Raw genomic sequence first — 15,881 nt, 5'->3', positions numbered from 1 at the left:
AAGGCGAGACAATGGGGAATGGAAGCAAAGAGAGCGGGGAGAAATTACTGGAGTTCAGTGAAATCGACGTTTAATCCTTGAGGATGTGCCTCTGATACTCATTATTTAGATTAGATAGATACTTTATTGATCCCAAAGGAAATTACAGTATCACAGTAGCATTACAAGTGCACAGATAGACAAATATTAGAAGAGAGACAACAAAGAATTAAAAAAAGTCACCTTAAAAATTAGATGTGCAAGATTTACAACTCAGAGATGACAATATTTCCAAGTAATATTACACAGTAATGGTTCAAGTTCACACTGTCCAGATAAGAAGTGATGGTAATATTGCACAAGGTGTTCGCGATAGCAGGGTGTGGTGAACAGAACTCTGGTTAATAACAGTCCAACAGAAGGGGTTTATCACTTCTCCTTCATAATAAAAGGAGAAAATGCTGGAAGTACCCAAAGGGCTTGACAATTTTTACAGAGGAATGGTTTCCAAAAATAGGGAGAAAGAAAAACATATACACACTAAAGTTGGCGAAGAGTGGGAGAAGGAAAATAAAGTGCAGTAAGGCTGTGGGCGAGGAATGTGAGAGATTAAATACCAGCAGGGTGGTGGTGCAAGGTCAAACACATGTTAGGTTCACCTGAACTAGTTCCCTGTTCTCTTCTAGAATATTGCAAGTGCCTGCTGTCACGAATATGGAAGGTTGTTTCTTTCCCACTGGAGTCGAGGATGTGAGGGTGGGGGTGCATGGTGGGTGATTGGTTTCTTTTGCCTGGGAAACTTTTCATCCTTGGGTTTGAAACATTGTTTGATGGCGATTTTTTTTTCCCCGTTTTCCTTGAAAGTGGGATCTTCTCCAGAATGTGTGGAACAACACGCCCATCTACATGTATAGTGTGTGCAACGTGGTGGAAGGTGACCAGGACAACTGGCTACGGACCAACTGGATCTACCGCGGAGAGGCGCAGCGGATCTTTGTCGAGCTCAAGTTCACCGTGCGCGATTGCAACAGCTTCCCCAGCATTGCCACCACTTGCAAGGAGACCTTCAATCTCTTCTACGCTGAGTCAGACTATGATTATGGGACAATCTTTAGGAAGAGCCAGTTCAGGAAAATTGACACCATTGCACCCGATGAGGTGACACGGAAAGAGGACCTAAATTCACGAAATGTCAAGGTGAACATGGAGGTGCGTTCCGTTGGCTCACTGAGGAAGAAGGGCTTCTACCTGGCATTTCAAGACGTCGGTGCGTGCGTAGCCCTCATATCTGTGCGGGTGTACTACAAGAAGTGCCCATCCATGGTGCTTAATATGGCCATCTTCCCAGAGACGACAGCCGGGGCAGATTCCCAAGCACTCTCTGAAGTTACCGGCACCTGTATTGACCATGCAGTGGCTCAGGAGGCCCCGAAGATGCACTGCACTACCGACGGCAAGTGGCTGGTTCCTGTCGGTCAGTGCGTGTGTGAGGCTGGCTATGAGATGGTGAACAGTAAATGCCAAGGTAAGCAAGGCGGCTGAAATTAAACGTTTCCCTGTCTGATAGAATTAGGACCAAGTGCAGTTTGGAATGGGAAGGACTGCAGCTGAGCGATGGGACAGATAAGGGTAGTGTCTGACCTCTTCTTCATTGTCCTGTTCGATCCATTTTATATCATCACTAAGGAACAGGAGAATGGCACCTGGTCCCTCATACCTGCCCCCGGAGTCAATGTCCCGTGTAGCGGTCACAGCAGGATCCACCTTTACCAAATTTGTGACATCAGTTGAGTTCAAGATAACTTGCCTCACCTCAACACGAAACTGATTTCACAACCTGTGGCTGGATCTATCTGTCTATTGTTTTTGCACAGTTTGTCATATTCTGCACAGTGGTTGTTTGCCCAGCCGCATTTCTTTGTAACCACTATGAATGCCCGCAAGGAAATGAATTTCGAGTTTGTAAGCGCGTGGTGACGAATATCCATTGCATTTTGAACCACCAGTCTTCGAGAAAGCAGACATTAGCTGATGTGTGCAAGATGTTCAGTACTTCTGTTTATATTGTCTGTTAAATTGAAACAGTGAAACAGAAAATTAAGACTAAATGTAAGAAAGCCCTTAACTCACCTTCTGTGCCCGTTCCCCATAGCCCTCAATTCCCTGATCTTTCAAAAATGAGATGAAATCATTTGCTTGTGTTCTGTGTATTAATGGGACGTGTGCACTGTTGATTGACTAAGCAGTCATTGAATGCCAGGAATTGGTGGTGAGCCACTACAGTTCTTGTGGTAAAGGTACTTCCACAGTGCTGAAGAATCATTGAGATTAGGAGTGGACAGAAGCCTCTCACTCTGTTTAGTCTGTGCTGGCTGATCAAGAGCGACTCAACTGATTTCCAGTTCTCGCTTCATGGCTTAGAGTAGGAAGTTCCCACAGCTTGGCCCAGCAATGATAATTTCAAACTGAACTGCCAGCAATTGTGTATTATTTGCATCGATGCTGTTGTTTCTTCTGCTGTGCACCTCTGAAATGCTGGATTTGCCTATTCTCACGCTAGTACTTCTGGTGTGAGATTGAGGAAGCAGAACGCACTCAGTGGCCACTTTATCAGATATGTCCTCTACCTAATCAAGTGACCGCTCAGTGTATGTTCGTGGCCTTCTGGTGTTGTGGCCCATCCACTCCAAGGTTCAACATGTTGTGTGCACGCCACTGTTGTAACACGTGGTTATTTGAGTTGCTGTCGCCTTCCCGTCAGCTTGAACCAGTCTGGCCATTCTCCTCATTATCAAGGCGTTTTCACTCACACTGGATCCTTTTTGGTTTTTGCACCATTCTCTCTAAACTCTAGAGACTGTTGCGTGTGAAAATCCCAGGAGATCAGCAGTTTTTGAGATACTCAAACCACCCCATCTGGCACCAACAATCTTTCCACGGTCAAAGTTACTGACCGTAACTTCTTCCCCCATTCTGATGTTTGGTCGGACCTCCTGACTGTGTCTGCATGCTGTTACGCAGTGAGTTGCTGTCCCATGATTATTTGTTTGCATTAACGAGCAGGGGTACTGGTGTACCTAATAAAGTGGCCGCTGAGTGAAATGAACACGCTGATCCTATCAGATTGGATATGCCCTATCTGCTGCATAAACAGTGCATTGCTTGCAGAGTTCGTGTGTGCACAATCCGCTTTATTTTAAACTGCGCGGAGATTTATTGGGTTCTGATCTCAGGAGCTGTTGCACCTGGGTGTAACCCAAGGAGGTGGTTCTGCAGACAGGAGCTGATGCTCAGTTTGATGAAATGCTTTCCACGAGGTCTGCATGGGAGGGGGATGGGGTGGGAGTGGGGGGAGGGAAGGGAGCTGCAGAAAGAATACATTGGACAATGGGCACCGTTGTGCGGTGAGGTTGTTTCATGAGATATGGCCTCCATCATTCATCAGTGATTTATGGAGACTCGCCCTACTTCTGTGCATTGGTGAAATTCCATAACGGCATGTAATAAACAGGCATTCCACAGGATTTGCCGGCCTGTTACTGGGGGAGGTTCTCCTCTTTGAATTTGACATGATTTTGAAAAGTTACAGGGGAGGATTTTGAGGAGCAGAAGGGGCTTGCTTTGTGCTGGCCGGCTTGTCAGAGAGGAGGGGGGAGAAATCTCGGGGATCTTCCTTTCCCCGGTGCTGTGTTGGTGAAGTTGGAATGTTAAACCATTTAGTTTGGGCTTGTGTTGGTGGGGTTAATTGCTGACCCTGCCAGCACCAAAGAGTTTTCTGGAGCAGTTGTAAGTCAATAACCCTGCCCCTTATAATCCACTTACTCTCCTTATCCCTTTATCCTGTTTTGGCTTTGTTATTTTAGTTACTTTGCTGCAGTGTCCTTGTTAACAACTTTCCTCTGGGAAGGATAATGCCTGGCTTGTTTTGTGCTGGTGTTCTTTCTGCTTGTGTTCCTTGGCGGAACTTTTCAGCACTGGATCAGATTTTTTTTGTCAGTTTGATGTAATCTCTCTCCTTTTATTTATTTGTTCCTTCAGTTCAAGCAGATTTCTAATAGAATGAAGCAAATCAGTTCTTCAGAATTCATCAGAGTCTCCAAGTGCATTGGGGCGTGTTACTGGATCCCCAGATACTGTTCGATGACCCCTGACTCTCTCCAGGGAATAAAATCTGAAAGTTTGGGAACAGTCTACAGCTACCTGACCTGCTGAATGTTTCCCGCATTTTTCGTTTTTACTGTAGATTTTGAGTATCTGCCCTTTTGTGGTGCTGTTTTCAGGCAAAGTATGTTTAAAGGGCAGTTTTTGTACTGGACTCTAAAAGCTCAGAAACAGTGTATGTAGCCTCTTAGATGACTGTGTTTCAGTCAGGAGTCAAGAGTCTGATAAATGATTGACTTGCTTCCCAGGTGTTTAGTCCATTTGGGAGCGGCTGCCTCTGCTCAAAGAATGTGGATGCGCTGCTTCCCTGAGGAGGCGGAGAGAATAGCCCTGACCGTAGGGAGCCTGTGTATCGACCCTTTTCCTACGCTGAGGCATCAACGGGCCTTTGTGCACCACTCAGCTAATTACAGGCTGCTGGCCCGTGGAATATCCTTCCTTTGCAAAGCAAGCAAGTTCATTGCTCTTCAGAGGTAGAGTGACTGACAAAGGCGCGGCGTTTACTGGTTCTGTCGAGCTCCACGTCCATGGGATCTACGCACTTGAACTTTAAATGTGCAACGCAGGTCTTGCCCACTGGGAAGAAAATACTTATGAGGAAAGGACCCCCCACCCCCCACTCATTGTCAATGTTCAGTCGTAGGTAGAATACTTAGGCAGAGACTGAATTGACTGCCACTGTGCTGCTTTGTGTGGCCAAGTGGCCTCCAATACTGACTGTCGATTTTTGTTGAAGTCGATCTGCTCTTGTGGAGTCCCGGGATATCAAATAGAAAGACGCTTGATGGATTTTCAAACACAAAAGCAAAATACCGCAGGTGCTGCAAATCTGAAATAAAAATACAGAAGATAGCCTGCAGTTCTGGTGGAAGAAACAGAAGAATCTCCATAGATGCTGCCTGACACACGTTTACTCCTCGTTTCTCTAAATTCTGTTCACGTGTTGCCCTGCAGCGCAACTATGTTCAAGGCCATGTCAAAGTTGGCCGACATTCTGAGACAGAGGAGCTCTGTTCCTATTTTCTTGTAAGCATTCACAGTAGAAAATAGAAATGCAATAGAATTGATGAAAAACTGATAATATTATTATTATTACAATAATTTTAAATAAATAAGTAGGTTAGTTCGTTTGTGCCACGTCACATAACATGGGCAGTCGTGGTCTTTCCATGACCATGATTGTTCTTGGCACATTTTTCTACAGAAGTGGCTTGCCATTGCTGCTTTCTGAGCAGTGTCTTTACAAGGCGGGTGACCCCAGCCAATATCAATACTTTTCAGGGATTGTCTGCCTGGTGTCAGCGTAACATAACCAGGACTTGTGACAAGCACCGGCTGCTCATACAACCATCCACCACCATGGTTTCACGTGACCCTGATAGGGGCGGTGGTGGTGGGAGGGGCTAAGCAGGTGCTACACTTTACTCAAGCGTGGCCGGCAGGCTAATGGAGGGAAGGACAGCCTTATGCCTCCTTTGATAGAAGCATATTTTCTCCCCCCCCCACCCAAAGCAAACGGATAAGTGAGTAATACTGAGGACGTGAGTTGTAGAGTCCTTGAAAATGAGTCTGTAGATTGTGGGATCAGTTCAGTGTTGAGGTGAGGGAAGCTATCCACGCTGATTCAGGAGCCTGATAATTGAAGGATAATGACTGTTCCTCAACCTGGTGGTGCGGGAGCTAAGTCTCCTTCTGATGGCAACAGTGAGAATAGAGCATAGCTTGGATGTTTTTGATTCTTGACATCATGTACCCTCACCAATCTTATCCTTCTGTACAGAAAAGGAGAAATCATTGATTTGAACATCATACTAATTAGCCAAGTATTTCCTGCCTTTTCTGCCTTTTCCTTTATATTTTAAGTGTCTTTCTTTTTGCTGTAGCTTACTGGCAAGAATATTTATAAAGGTGGTTTTGGTACCAGAGTCCGAACTTCAACCCTTTGGACCTCCGCTCCAATGAGCCTGTTGTTAATATTGGGATGTAATCTCTGCACATAGTGGTGAACAGCCTGTTCCTGCAGCGTGAATGGGGGCGAGCTAGCTGGCTGTGCATGGCGGTCAGCTTGGGTGTTTGTAAAACAGTCCAATGAGAAGTCTGCTCTTGGCCTTGTCTGCTCCATTCCGGCGCGGAATTCCCTGCCAGATGCGTGCTTTTGCTATCTTGATTATATCCCACAAGCTAAAATGGCACTTCCCTTTTTTGTGTCTTATCATCCACTGGCCAAGGTGCCTAAAGGGCTCTGACCTTGGTTATTCTAATATTTCAATAGCGTATGCGTGACATTCCATTCCACTTAGGATGATGCCCAGAAGCAGGGATTAGTTGACACAAGTAGAGTTTGTATAACCGGTATTGTTTCTTCTACTTTAACCTTGATGTTGTTACACAGTATACTCTCCTACCTTCAATTGCATTTCTTCATTAAATGGGAGGGAAAATTGGCCTTGCCTCAATTGACATTTAGCGCTGGTGATTGATCTTAGCGCAGGACATGGATTCTGGCTCTTGCATTTAGTTTTGCAGTGTGTACAAACCCAATGCCTTCTGCCACTGTCTCACGGTGCCAGAAATCCAGATTCTATCCTGACCTCGGGCGCTGTCTGGGGTTCCACCAGTGGGTTTCCTCTGGGGCACCCCAGTTTCCTTCCACATCCCAAAGAAGTGTGGGCTGCTAGGTTAACTGGCCACAAAACTTGAGGGGTTGAAGAGAATGTGAGGAGCATTAAAAAAAAATGGGATTAGTGTAGAATGGTTTTGTGTGGACTTAATGAGCTGAAGGGCCTTTATAACTGTGAGTGATGTAACTGCTCATTTTAACTTGAAAATATTTAATTTCTTCATGGTGGATTTTGTTGCGTGATTGCCTAACTTTAGTATTGTGGCTTTTATCACAAGCCAGAAGAGTGAATGAAGTATCTGGATATGAGAAGGAGATGGAAAGGCATAGGAAACTGTAAGGCTAACCAAAGACTGAAGTAGTTACCCTTAACTGTATTGACTGCAGTTAATTGGAATGTCCCACACGTTCTACCGCTTGTTTGTGGATTGGCTGAAGACCACAAGCACTGGTGAGCATGTAGCTGGATCATCTCCCTTGAAAGCTGGAAATGCAAAGCCTGAAATTGCTGGTACAGGTTTTGTTGTGCTGTTCTTGGACCCCGACCAATGTGTCATTCTCCCTTCAGTACAAAGGCTTCCCACAAACGCTAATGAGGATTTCTAACCTCAGCTCCAGCGTATTCTTACAATCTGTTGAATTCTTTCAAAATGAGTATCTCTTTCCACCCCGACCTCCTCCAGAACAGGTGTTTAACTAAATCTTCTCCACTCCAGGTCCCTGTTGTCATTTGGACTTGTGGAGTCCTTCTGGAGTAATTGACTTTATCATCACACTGATCCCAGGGCTCCAGAAATAATCAGGTCTTTGATGTGTCCAGAGTGTGGGTCATTTACTGCTGCAATACTCCCCCGTTTCCAGCAGCCCCGTCAACTTGCTAAGTGTCTCACTCACTGCTCTGCTCCAGCCAAATCTTTCTTGCATGAGTCACCCTGTTATCGTTACCAGTTGAGTGCTAGTCAGTTCCTTCCTTAACCGTGAGACTGATTTTTTGTGTGGGTGTGGTGGGATATTGGTGTTTGCTGCTCCATTTCTCAGCCTGCTTGTCATGACTCTATTCCAATTTGTAACAGCTCAGTCTTGACTGAAGCCCAGCCTGGAAGTTTTCCTTTCAGTTTTCCTTTGCTTAGGAGCCGTTTGACCCAGGAGTACATCTCTGGGGTACTTGTGTGAGGTACAGGGGGAGCACGAGGGAGCTGTGGCAACATTTACAATGTACTGAGATCTTACCTGAGTCGGGAGACTGAACCCAGAATCCCCGGAACAGTTTTTTAATTTACCCTGCTAAAAGCACCAGGTCCTATTTCATAAACATTGTCCCCTATCATCTGTAATCCATCTGGAGGAATTTCATTCGTCCTCAGTAGTCCATGCCTACTTTAAAGATATCGCTGTTCCTGGTTGATTTCCTCATGAGAACTTTGTGTAAAATGCACAAAAAAAAACCCCCAAACTTGCCAAGTGGTTCAGTTTTGCCGAGCTGAATGGGATCCTTTAGTCCTCTGGCTCAATGTGTCGTTGTGCTTGGTGTCTTGCTGGTTAGGGACAGCGAGCTTTGTCACTGATGCCCAGGGTCCCGTTGGTTCATGTGACTGCAGTCCCAGTTCGTGCTGGTTCGGGCAGCAACCTCGGCGATGGCATCAAACTGTCCTCTTGGTCGCCGGGACAGGCAGAAAGATGCAGTAGAGACCACCTTTTTGCCAGTGGTGCTGCTGAGAGGTGAAGCAACTTCTGCAGGTGTCATTTCTAATTAACGGATCTCACTTGGGAGGAGCTGCAATTAGCTTCAGCGCCTTGAGGCAAAGGAAGGAAGAAAATCATTCGGGGATGACAGCCTCCTGCGTGGTGGACGCAGAAAGTTGGGAGGGCTAGAGACTCAGAATCAGGTCACCAGCATGTGTTGTGAGATTTATTGTTACGAGTCGGCAGTACATTACAATACATAATAATAAAAACTGTGAATTATAGTGAATATATAAATAAGTAGTACACAAAAAAAACTAGTGAGATAGTGTTTGTGGGTTCATAAATCTGATTTCAGAGGGGAAGAAGCTGTTCCTGAGTCACTGAGTGCGTGTACTCAGATTGGGTGTGTTTATTGTTTATTCAGTACATGAGTGTAAAAATCGAAATGGTTGTTACTCTTGGATCCAATGTAACACTACAAAACCTCAACGAGCATAAAGCAGACAGTAAATATAAATATAAAACACAGTGCACAAGTAACTGTTTGAGTGCGGCTGCAGAGAAGTAAGATTTAGTTTATATACTGTGTCTGTACATGGTGTGACACTAGGTGCAGGAGTATCTGTACATCAGGTGACTCAGGCAGGAAATGATAGAGTGATAAAGTGACTCTTGACAAAGGGGAATTCTTCTACGTACTGTCAGTGCATTCAGTGAGGGAAAGGAGAAAATCAAACCTGTACCATTTGGTGATGCACTTCCTCCTGCAGAAATGATTGGCGGCTTGGGGGTTATCACTGATTGAAAACAACTCCCAAGGATCCATCAGACGGGATTAGTGGTAACCTTGTGCTTCAGTTTGGGTCCACACCTTCCCTCTCAGCAGGAGAGTTCACACATGTAACATTTAAACTGGGTTTTTTGTGACTTGCCTCTGTACTATTGCCACATCCTGTAGTAAATGAGAATACTTTTTAAATTTTGAACGTGCTTATTTACAGGTGCCATTATGAGCTCAGTAGTAATTATGTTTTTAATTTCCTCTCTCTTTGGAGCTGTCCCAGTAACCAGTTTTACTGTGGAGCGGCTCTGGGGCCGTGCCGCCATAAATGTGCACTTAGGCTGTGGATTTGCACCTCATCGCAGCGGGAGAGGAGACATATAACCAGCTGGGCTGTGACCTGGAGGCAAAAGGCCTCTCCGGTGCTTTTCCCCATGCTGCCCGCAGGACGGGGAAAGTCTTAGTCCTTGCTGCTGGGCTGCATTTCCATTTCCTAGGCCTTGTCCTCTGCAACCTTTTATCCGCACAGACTAATTGGGAGTAGCTACTTTTAAGGCCAGCTAAAGGGGTTAGCACCAGGGTCACGGTGGAGGGGAAGTGCACCAGGATTGACAGTAAAAGTGTAATTTGGTTCGTGTTCTGACTGGACAAGTCTGAATTCTAATGACTGATCTTACCTTGAAACTTTAACACGACACTTCTCTTAGCCGTGAGCTCTCTGAACTAATACAGGGGCAGTGTTCATTACCATTATGCAGATGTCTTTGCTCTTGCGCTCTGCCTGTTCCAGTGCATTGCCGGCTTGGAGCCTGATTCTTGGGATTTTTGCCCCCAGCCGACACATGCCTAAGGTATGCTGTCTTAGCCTGAACAGGGTGCTGTGGAATCCTTGTTCTGCGGCCATTTTCTGCTAATTACTGTCTCTCCTTGTTCCCCTAGCACTCAGTGGTGGGGGCCGATGTGGAGCTGTGAGTTGCAAGGTTTCTGTAGCGACTAATTGTGTAGAAATGCTTTCTCTGTAAATTTGTTAATTAACGCTCCATGTGCCTCAGCCATTGATTGGCAAAGTCGTGAAGACTCTGGGTGCTCTGCTGTGATGGTGGCCGGGCTCTGTGTAATTGGACTAATCACGGCCAGGTGCTGACAGGGAAAAATGTACTTCCATTTGGGTTCCAGGGCTTTTCCACACTCTTAAATATGCACATTGATGAAAGAAATATGGAGGGAAGTGTTGAAATGATCTTGGCACAACATCGCGGGGTGAACATCTTCTAAGTATCTCACTGAAACTCGTTAGCACTTGGGAAAGCGTAAAGCGGGGGAATCCCCAGTCCTTGGGACTGTTGTTCAGTAAATTACATTATCTTCAGGACAGCTGATCAAGAGAAGGATGGAAATATCTTGCGCAGAAACCAAATATAAGATTTGGAATTTAATGTTAATTTACAGGCATTCAGGACACGCCCTGACTAATGAGAGTGAAATTAACTTTTCCACAATGGCAGTGTTTGAACTTGCCCCTGCTGTTCCTCATACAGACCCAGTGTATCCCCGCCTGATAGCTTGAAAGTGTGATGTGGTATTGGAGGCTGAATTCTTCTGAACATTTTTGAAGTGTTTGCTCACTTCCTTTGGCCATAGGATAGAGATAGGTAGTGGATGTGCTCGGGCTTGTCCCTCCCAGGGTCCTGTCATCATATTTTGTAAGAGGCCTGAATTGCTGATGTTATTCACTTCCTTAGGCAATCCGGTGTGTATTGTATCTCAAAGGAAACTCTGACCCATTCGCTCAAAGCCCCTGCTTGGCAGACAGCCAGCTGAACCCAATTTAGTTTTATTAGTCAGACCATAGTATACCCTAGCTTGTTACTGAGTAGGGTTGTACAGCCCCAGAAACTGGCCGATCATCAGCCCTCGTTTATACCCAGTGCATCTCACTCTTAGACTGCTGTGCTTTGTGATTGTAAGTGACCGTCCATATACCTCCCCCACCGACGCCTTGAGCAGCAAGTTCCATTTGTCTGACCACCAATGGAAACCACAGCACCTGATTGTGAAATGGCGGAGGAATTTCGAACATCTGCTCGGTTTAAAATGAAAAGTTAATTCTTGATTTCAAGTGGATCCTGTGGCTGGTAGCGGATGACCTCATCCGCTGTTCGTGGTTTTGAATGACTGGTTCCGCAGGATGCACCAGCAGCTCCGAGCTTCCTCACCAGATGCAGGGGCACCATCTGGAAAGCACCGATCTGTCCTTCAGAGGGAGAATGAGACTTCTTGGGTCAATGCCAGCCCCCTTTGTTCCTCTCTCTCTCGCCATTCTCCAGAAAATTAAGCAAGCACCAATATCCCCCACCCACCCATGAAACATTTATAACACAGTTTTTGCTGGGCTTTGACTGTGCTTCATTTTTTAACAGGCTGCTCCAGGTAAATGGGTAGGGAGGATAGTGTGATGGAGCAACTTGTGTGCTGGTGACCCAGCTCTGTCAGAGCACAACCACCCATCCAGTTAATTTACACACGTGCCCTTGCCTCACAGCTCGAACCAGCTCCCAGTTCTCCCTGCATTATTTCCCTGTGGATCCCCCTGATTTGGATGTACTGTTTTTCCACATACACACACGTCTTCCATATTTTCCTGGATCCAGTCGGAATAGCGCTCTCTTCCGTTTGGCTATTCAATTGCACTTTCATCCTGTAATCATTCAGCCCCCCCCCCATCAGTGGACAACTCATCAGCTTACTTTCCTCTCGCCTGCGTGTTGTTGCTGTGTTTGACCCCGGCTGAACGCAGGTAGCAATTGAAAGCTGGGAGGGAGGGTGAGGTTTGTAACAGGGTTTGTTCCAGCTCTCTCTCTCTCTCTCTCTCTCTCTTCCCCCCCCCCCCCCCACCAATGGGTCAGCAGGCACATCTGCCTGAGGCAGAACTTTCGTACCAGGACACCAGATGAACTCCATTCCCTTTGGTTGATTTAGCCACTTGCTGGGCGTTCAGAGCTTCTGGATTACTGAGGTGTGGGCTCCAGGGTCTAATCCCTGTCCCTAACAACCCTATTCCCACCTGAACCCCTCCTCCGGAAAGCGCACATGAGCTTTCGAATGTGATCAGAATCAAGTTTATTATCACCGGCGTATGACATGAGATCTGTGAATCACAGCAAGTGTGTGTATATTAAATAGTTAAATAAGTAGTGGCAAAAAAAACCTTGAAATAAATCGAGTAGTGAGGGTTCAAAGTCCATTTCGGAATCGGATGGCAGAGGGGAAGAAGCTGTTCCTGAATCATTGAGTGTGTCCCTTCAGGCTTCTGTACATCTGTCCTGATGGTAGCAATGAGAAGGGGGCATGTCCGGGTGGTGGGGGTCCTTAGTGATGGATGCCGCCTTTCTGAGCGGAGATGACCTGGTTACTGCGGAGGCTCGTGCCCGGGACGGGACATGGTTTCAGAATGGTCTGTTTGATGGGGCACCAGGCTCCAGCTGGCACCTGAGGGCATGTAGATGTTGATGTCTGTGGTGGGGGTGGAAGTAGGGTGGGCTGAGCTCTACGCGGGGCAGCAGGTAGCGTGTTTGGAGGTCGTGGATGCTGTGCATGCTTTTCACATACACCTGCAAAGTTGTTACTCACGGCATTGCCAGTGTTCTCAGCCAAATTCTTTCACTGACAAGGCACCTTCCCGAATCGGCCTTACTGGGTACGTCCCGTCAAGCTCCTGTTATGCACTCTGACCAATCACTGCCCCCACTTTCCTGGTCGTATCCTTTTCAACAGCCTGGTTGCCGAGACCTCATTGTCCCTGAGGGATTGATGCATTTATGTTTGTGTTGCCGGTTAATTGGAGGATCACAGGCAACGGAACTGCAGCCGGGCTGGTGCTGACAGCTCAGTTCTAATGACGAGTCATTATCCGCTCCTAAAGCTCCATGCGGCCTACATGATAAGCTTCCAGCTTCCTTTCAACTCTGCTCACTTACTGGTAGGTTAAGAGCCGTGACCTCTTTCTGTCTGGCTACTCTCTCTTCCCCGACAAGCCCCAGTCGATCGTAATGCATTTGAAACGAGGTTGAGGCGCTGTTGCCACGACCGTCTCAAGGAGATGGTCCTGCTTCTTCTCGGTTGTAAAGATCAGCCGTAAAACTTGATGATAATTAAATCGGGGAACATGACCGTGGCGATGCTTCATTTGTTCAGGATGAGCATCAGACTTGATCTCATTCAAATGTTTGAATATTTCACTCTGTATTCTTTCAGATCAAAACCTTCCTTAGGAATATTGAGTTTGATTTGTGAACTGGCAGCTGTATCCAGATTGAGGCCATTGGATGTTTGCCCAAAGATTAGCAGAAATGACTTGTGGGACTGTGATCTTGACAAAGACCAACAAATCTCTTTGGCCTCACCCAGAACCATGTCATATGACCTCATTTCTTTGACTTTAATGTTCTGGCTGTCTTTGATCTTGCCTTCCAGAAAAATGTTTGCTAACCGCTCTCTGATCAGAGTTTTATCTCCTTGACTAAACTTCCCACCTTGACTTGGTGCTCGTTTCCATTTTTCCTTCTGGGACACTTTTTCCTACATGGAAGTTTCTTCTGAACCCAATCCAGCTTGGGTTTATATGGTGGGACACTCTCGTGTTTGTCAATTACAATTACCGGACAAACCCGCACAACTCACTGACTTACAGTTTCATTGTTTCTGCCTTTGTGTCTGTGAAACAGGTTGGCCGTGATGGCTGTGTGACTAATTAGGCTTGAAACTGCTCCATTTGGATGCAAATGATGTTTGAACATTCTGTTGAGAAGAACCGATCCCCTTGTGGTGAATCTGCTAAATCCTCAGTGGGTTGGCTTAAACACTCTTTCTGTTATAAAGAAAACAGCTGGACTGTGTTTACCTTACGTTACTGATTTACATGCCTGTGATTTAAGGTGAAAATTATAATGTATGATGTTCCCCACCCAGGAAATACCAGACCTCAAAGATCAACAGTGCTGCGCAATCTGCTTCAAAACTGCATGTACCTCCTGTGACTGTACCAACCTTCCCTGTCCTTGTTTGAGGTGTTTTAACACCTTTGTCCTTGTCGTTCTAGCCCTGTAACTCTTATCGATCAATAGGTCTATCTAAACTTAACTGGTGTATTCTCCAGAAAGACTTCCCTCTCCTACACTACCCCTTCTGGTCTCCCAAGGAGCATTCATTTAATATCAGAGAATGCATACGGTATACAGCCTGAAATTCGTACTCCTCACAGACATCCTCGAAACAAGAAACCCCATGATAGAAACTTCAAAGCCCTGAAGCCCCCCCTCGCACAAGCATCAGCAGAAGCATCGACCCCCCACCCCCACCATGCAAGCAATGGCAGAAGCCCCCCCACACCCCACAAAGAGAATTTGATCCAGAGTCCATCGACACTACAGCCCACAACCCAGCACTTTGGTATCTCAGACTCTCTCTCCCTCTCCGTGGAGGGGGAGAGAGGTCGCTCCTGCAGCAGCAACGAGAGCGGAGACTAGCAACTCGCCGTTCCAGTTTTCCAATCCGCCTCGCTGAGTTCTGTTCTGACATCACCCAGCTCTATTGCTTTCCTCAGTCAGTTTAGTGACCTTTACTCCTGGGGGACACAAGCCTAGACAGCAGATGATCCTTCACAATCTATTTCTCCACGAAGGGATACATGGGAGGGAGGAGGTGCGGGGGAAGGCTGGAGGTTGGGGCTGAGAAGAAGATGGATTAGCCATGATGAAATGATGGAGCAGACTCGATGGGCCAAATGACCTAACTCTGGTCACGTCTTATGATTTTATATTTGCATTAGTCTCCCCTGACTTTTATCACAGCACTCACAATATTGGGAGGTCATTTGATGTAGACGTGAAAGGTTTGTGCCCGAACCATCAATGAGGTGGTTGTGAATCCCAGCCACGGCACAGATGTCTGTCAGCTGCCTGGGCCAGAGGCACGATGAATGCCCTGGAAGACATACCAGAACGGTCTCTTTGTAATCTTGCTGGAATTTGGAAGACAGTTGCCTTCAGCAATGTATCCACCACAGCAGGTCCAGTGGGCTGAATCTTGGGTGGTAAGGCTAAACTTTCACAGTCAGAGTAATTCCCTAAATTCCCAGTCACATCTGACTCTTGGCAATGAGTGTTCCAAACTAGAAATGTCTCCTGACCCCTATAAACATTGGGCTGCAATGGAAGAAATTCCTCTTTCTCACACACAGCCCCCCCCCCAAACTTCCCAGCTAATGGCTCTGCCTATTTATAAGCTTGCGGGGGCAATCTGAAGTAAAGATAGGTCGTACTGTGTCAAAATGTCTGACGCCCTTGGCCACCAGTGCAATGGAGGCTGCTGGCTAACCAGTGAATGGTTCAGGACAATCCTATCGGAGCTTAAAGGAATTTTGCTTTCAGGGCTGTATCCAGCTCGGCTTATCCACTGCGGACGCCAAGCCACAGTCGTATCGCATTTAAATCAGAGCTCTCCTCCAAAACTGGAAGATCACCGCTGACCCAGAATAAATAAACTCTGATATTTTTTAAATTCCTCCTCTCCACAGGAGACTAGAAGACAATCCCTGCTTTACATGGGAATTCTGAGCTGCCATTGAGCTGCTAACATCTGTGTGCCCTGCTGTTC

The 15,881-nt window shown here is 46.4% G+C and overlaps 1 protein-coding gene across 1 annotated transcript in view; it reads left to right on the top strand.

Annotated features, from left to right (window-relative positions):
* The window catches only part of epha2b (eph receptor A2 b), a 46,383-nt gene that overhangs the window by 5,336 nt on the left and 25,166 nt on the right, over nucleotides 1-15,881 (top strand). The window contains exon 3 of the mRNA XM_059951943.1: nucleotides 844-1,504. Within this exon, the coding sequence (XP_059807926.1) occupies nucleotides 844-1,504 (661 nt within the window). The remainder of the gene's footprint in view (nucleotides 1-843; nucleotides 1,505-15,881) is intronic.

The sequence above is a fragment of the Hypanus sabinus genome, chromosome 27 (assembly GCF_030144855.1).
Source record: "Hypanus sabinus isolate sHypSab1 chromosome 27, sHypSab1.hap1, whole genome shotgun sequence".
NCBI classification, from domain to species: Eukaryota; Metazoa; Chordata; class Chondrichthyes; order Myliobatiformes; family Dasyatidae; genus Hypanus; species Hypanus sabinus.
This window is presented reverse-complemented; position numbering and strand designations above follow the sequence as displayed.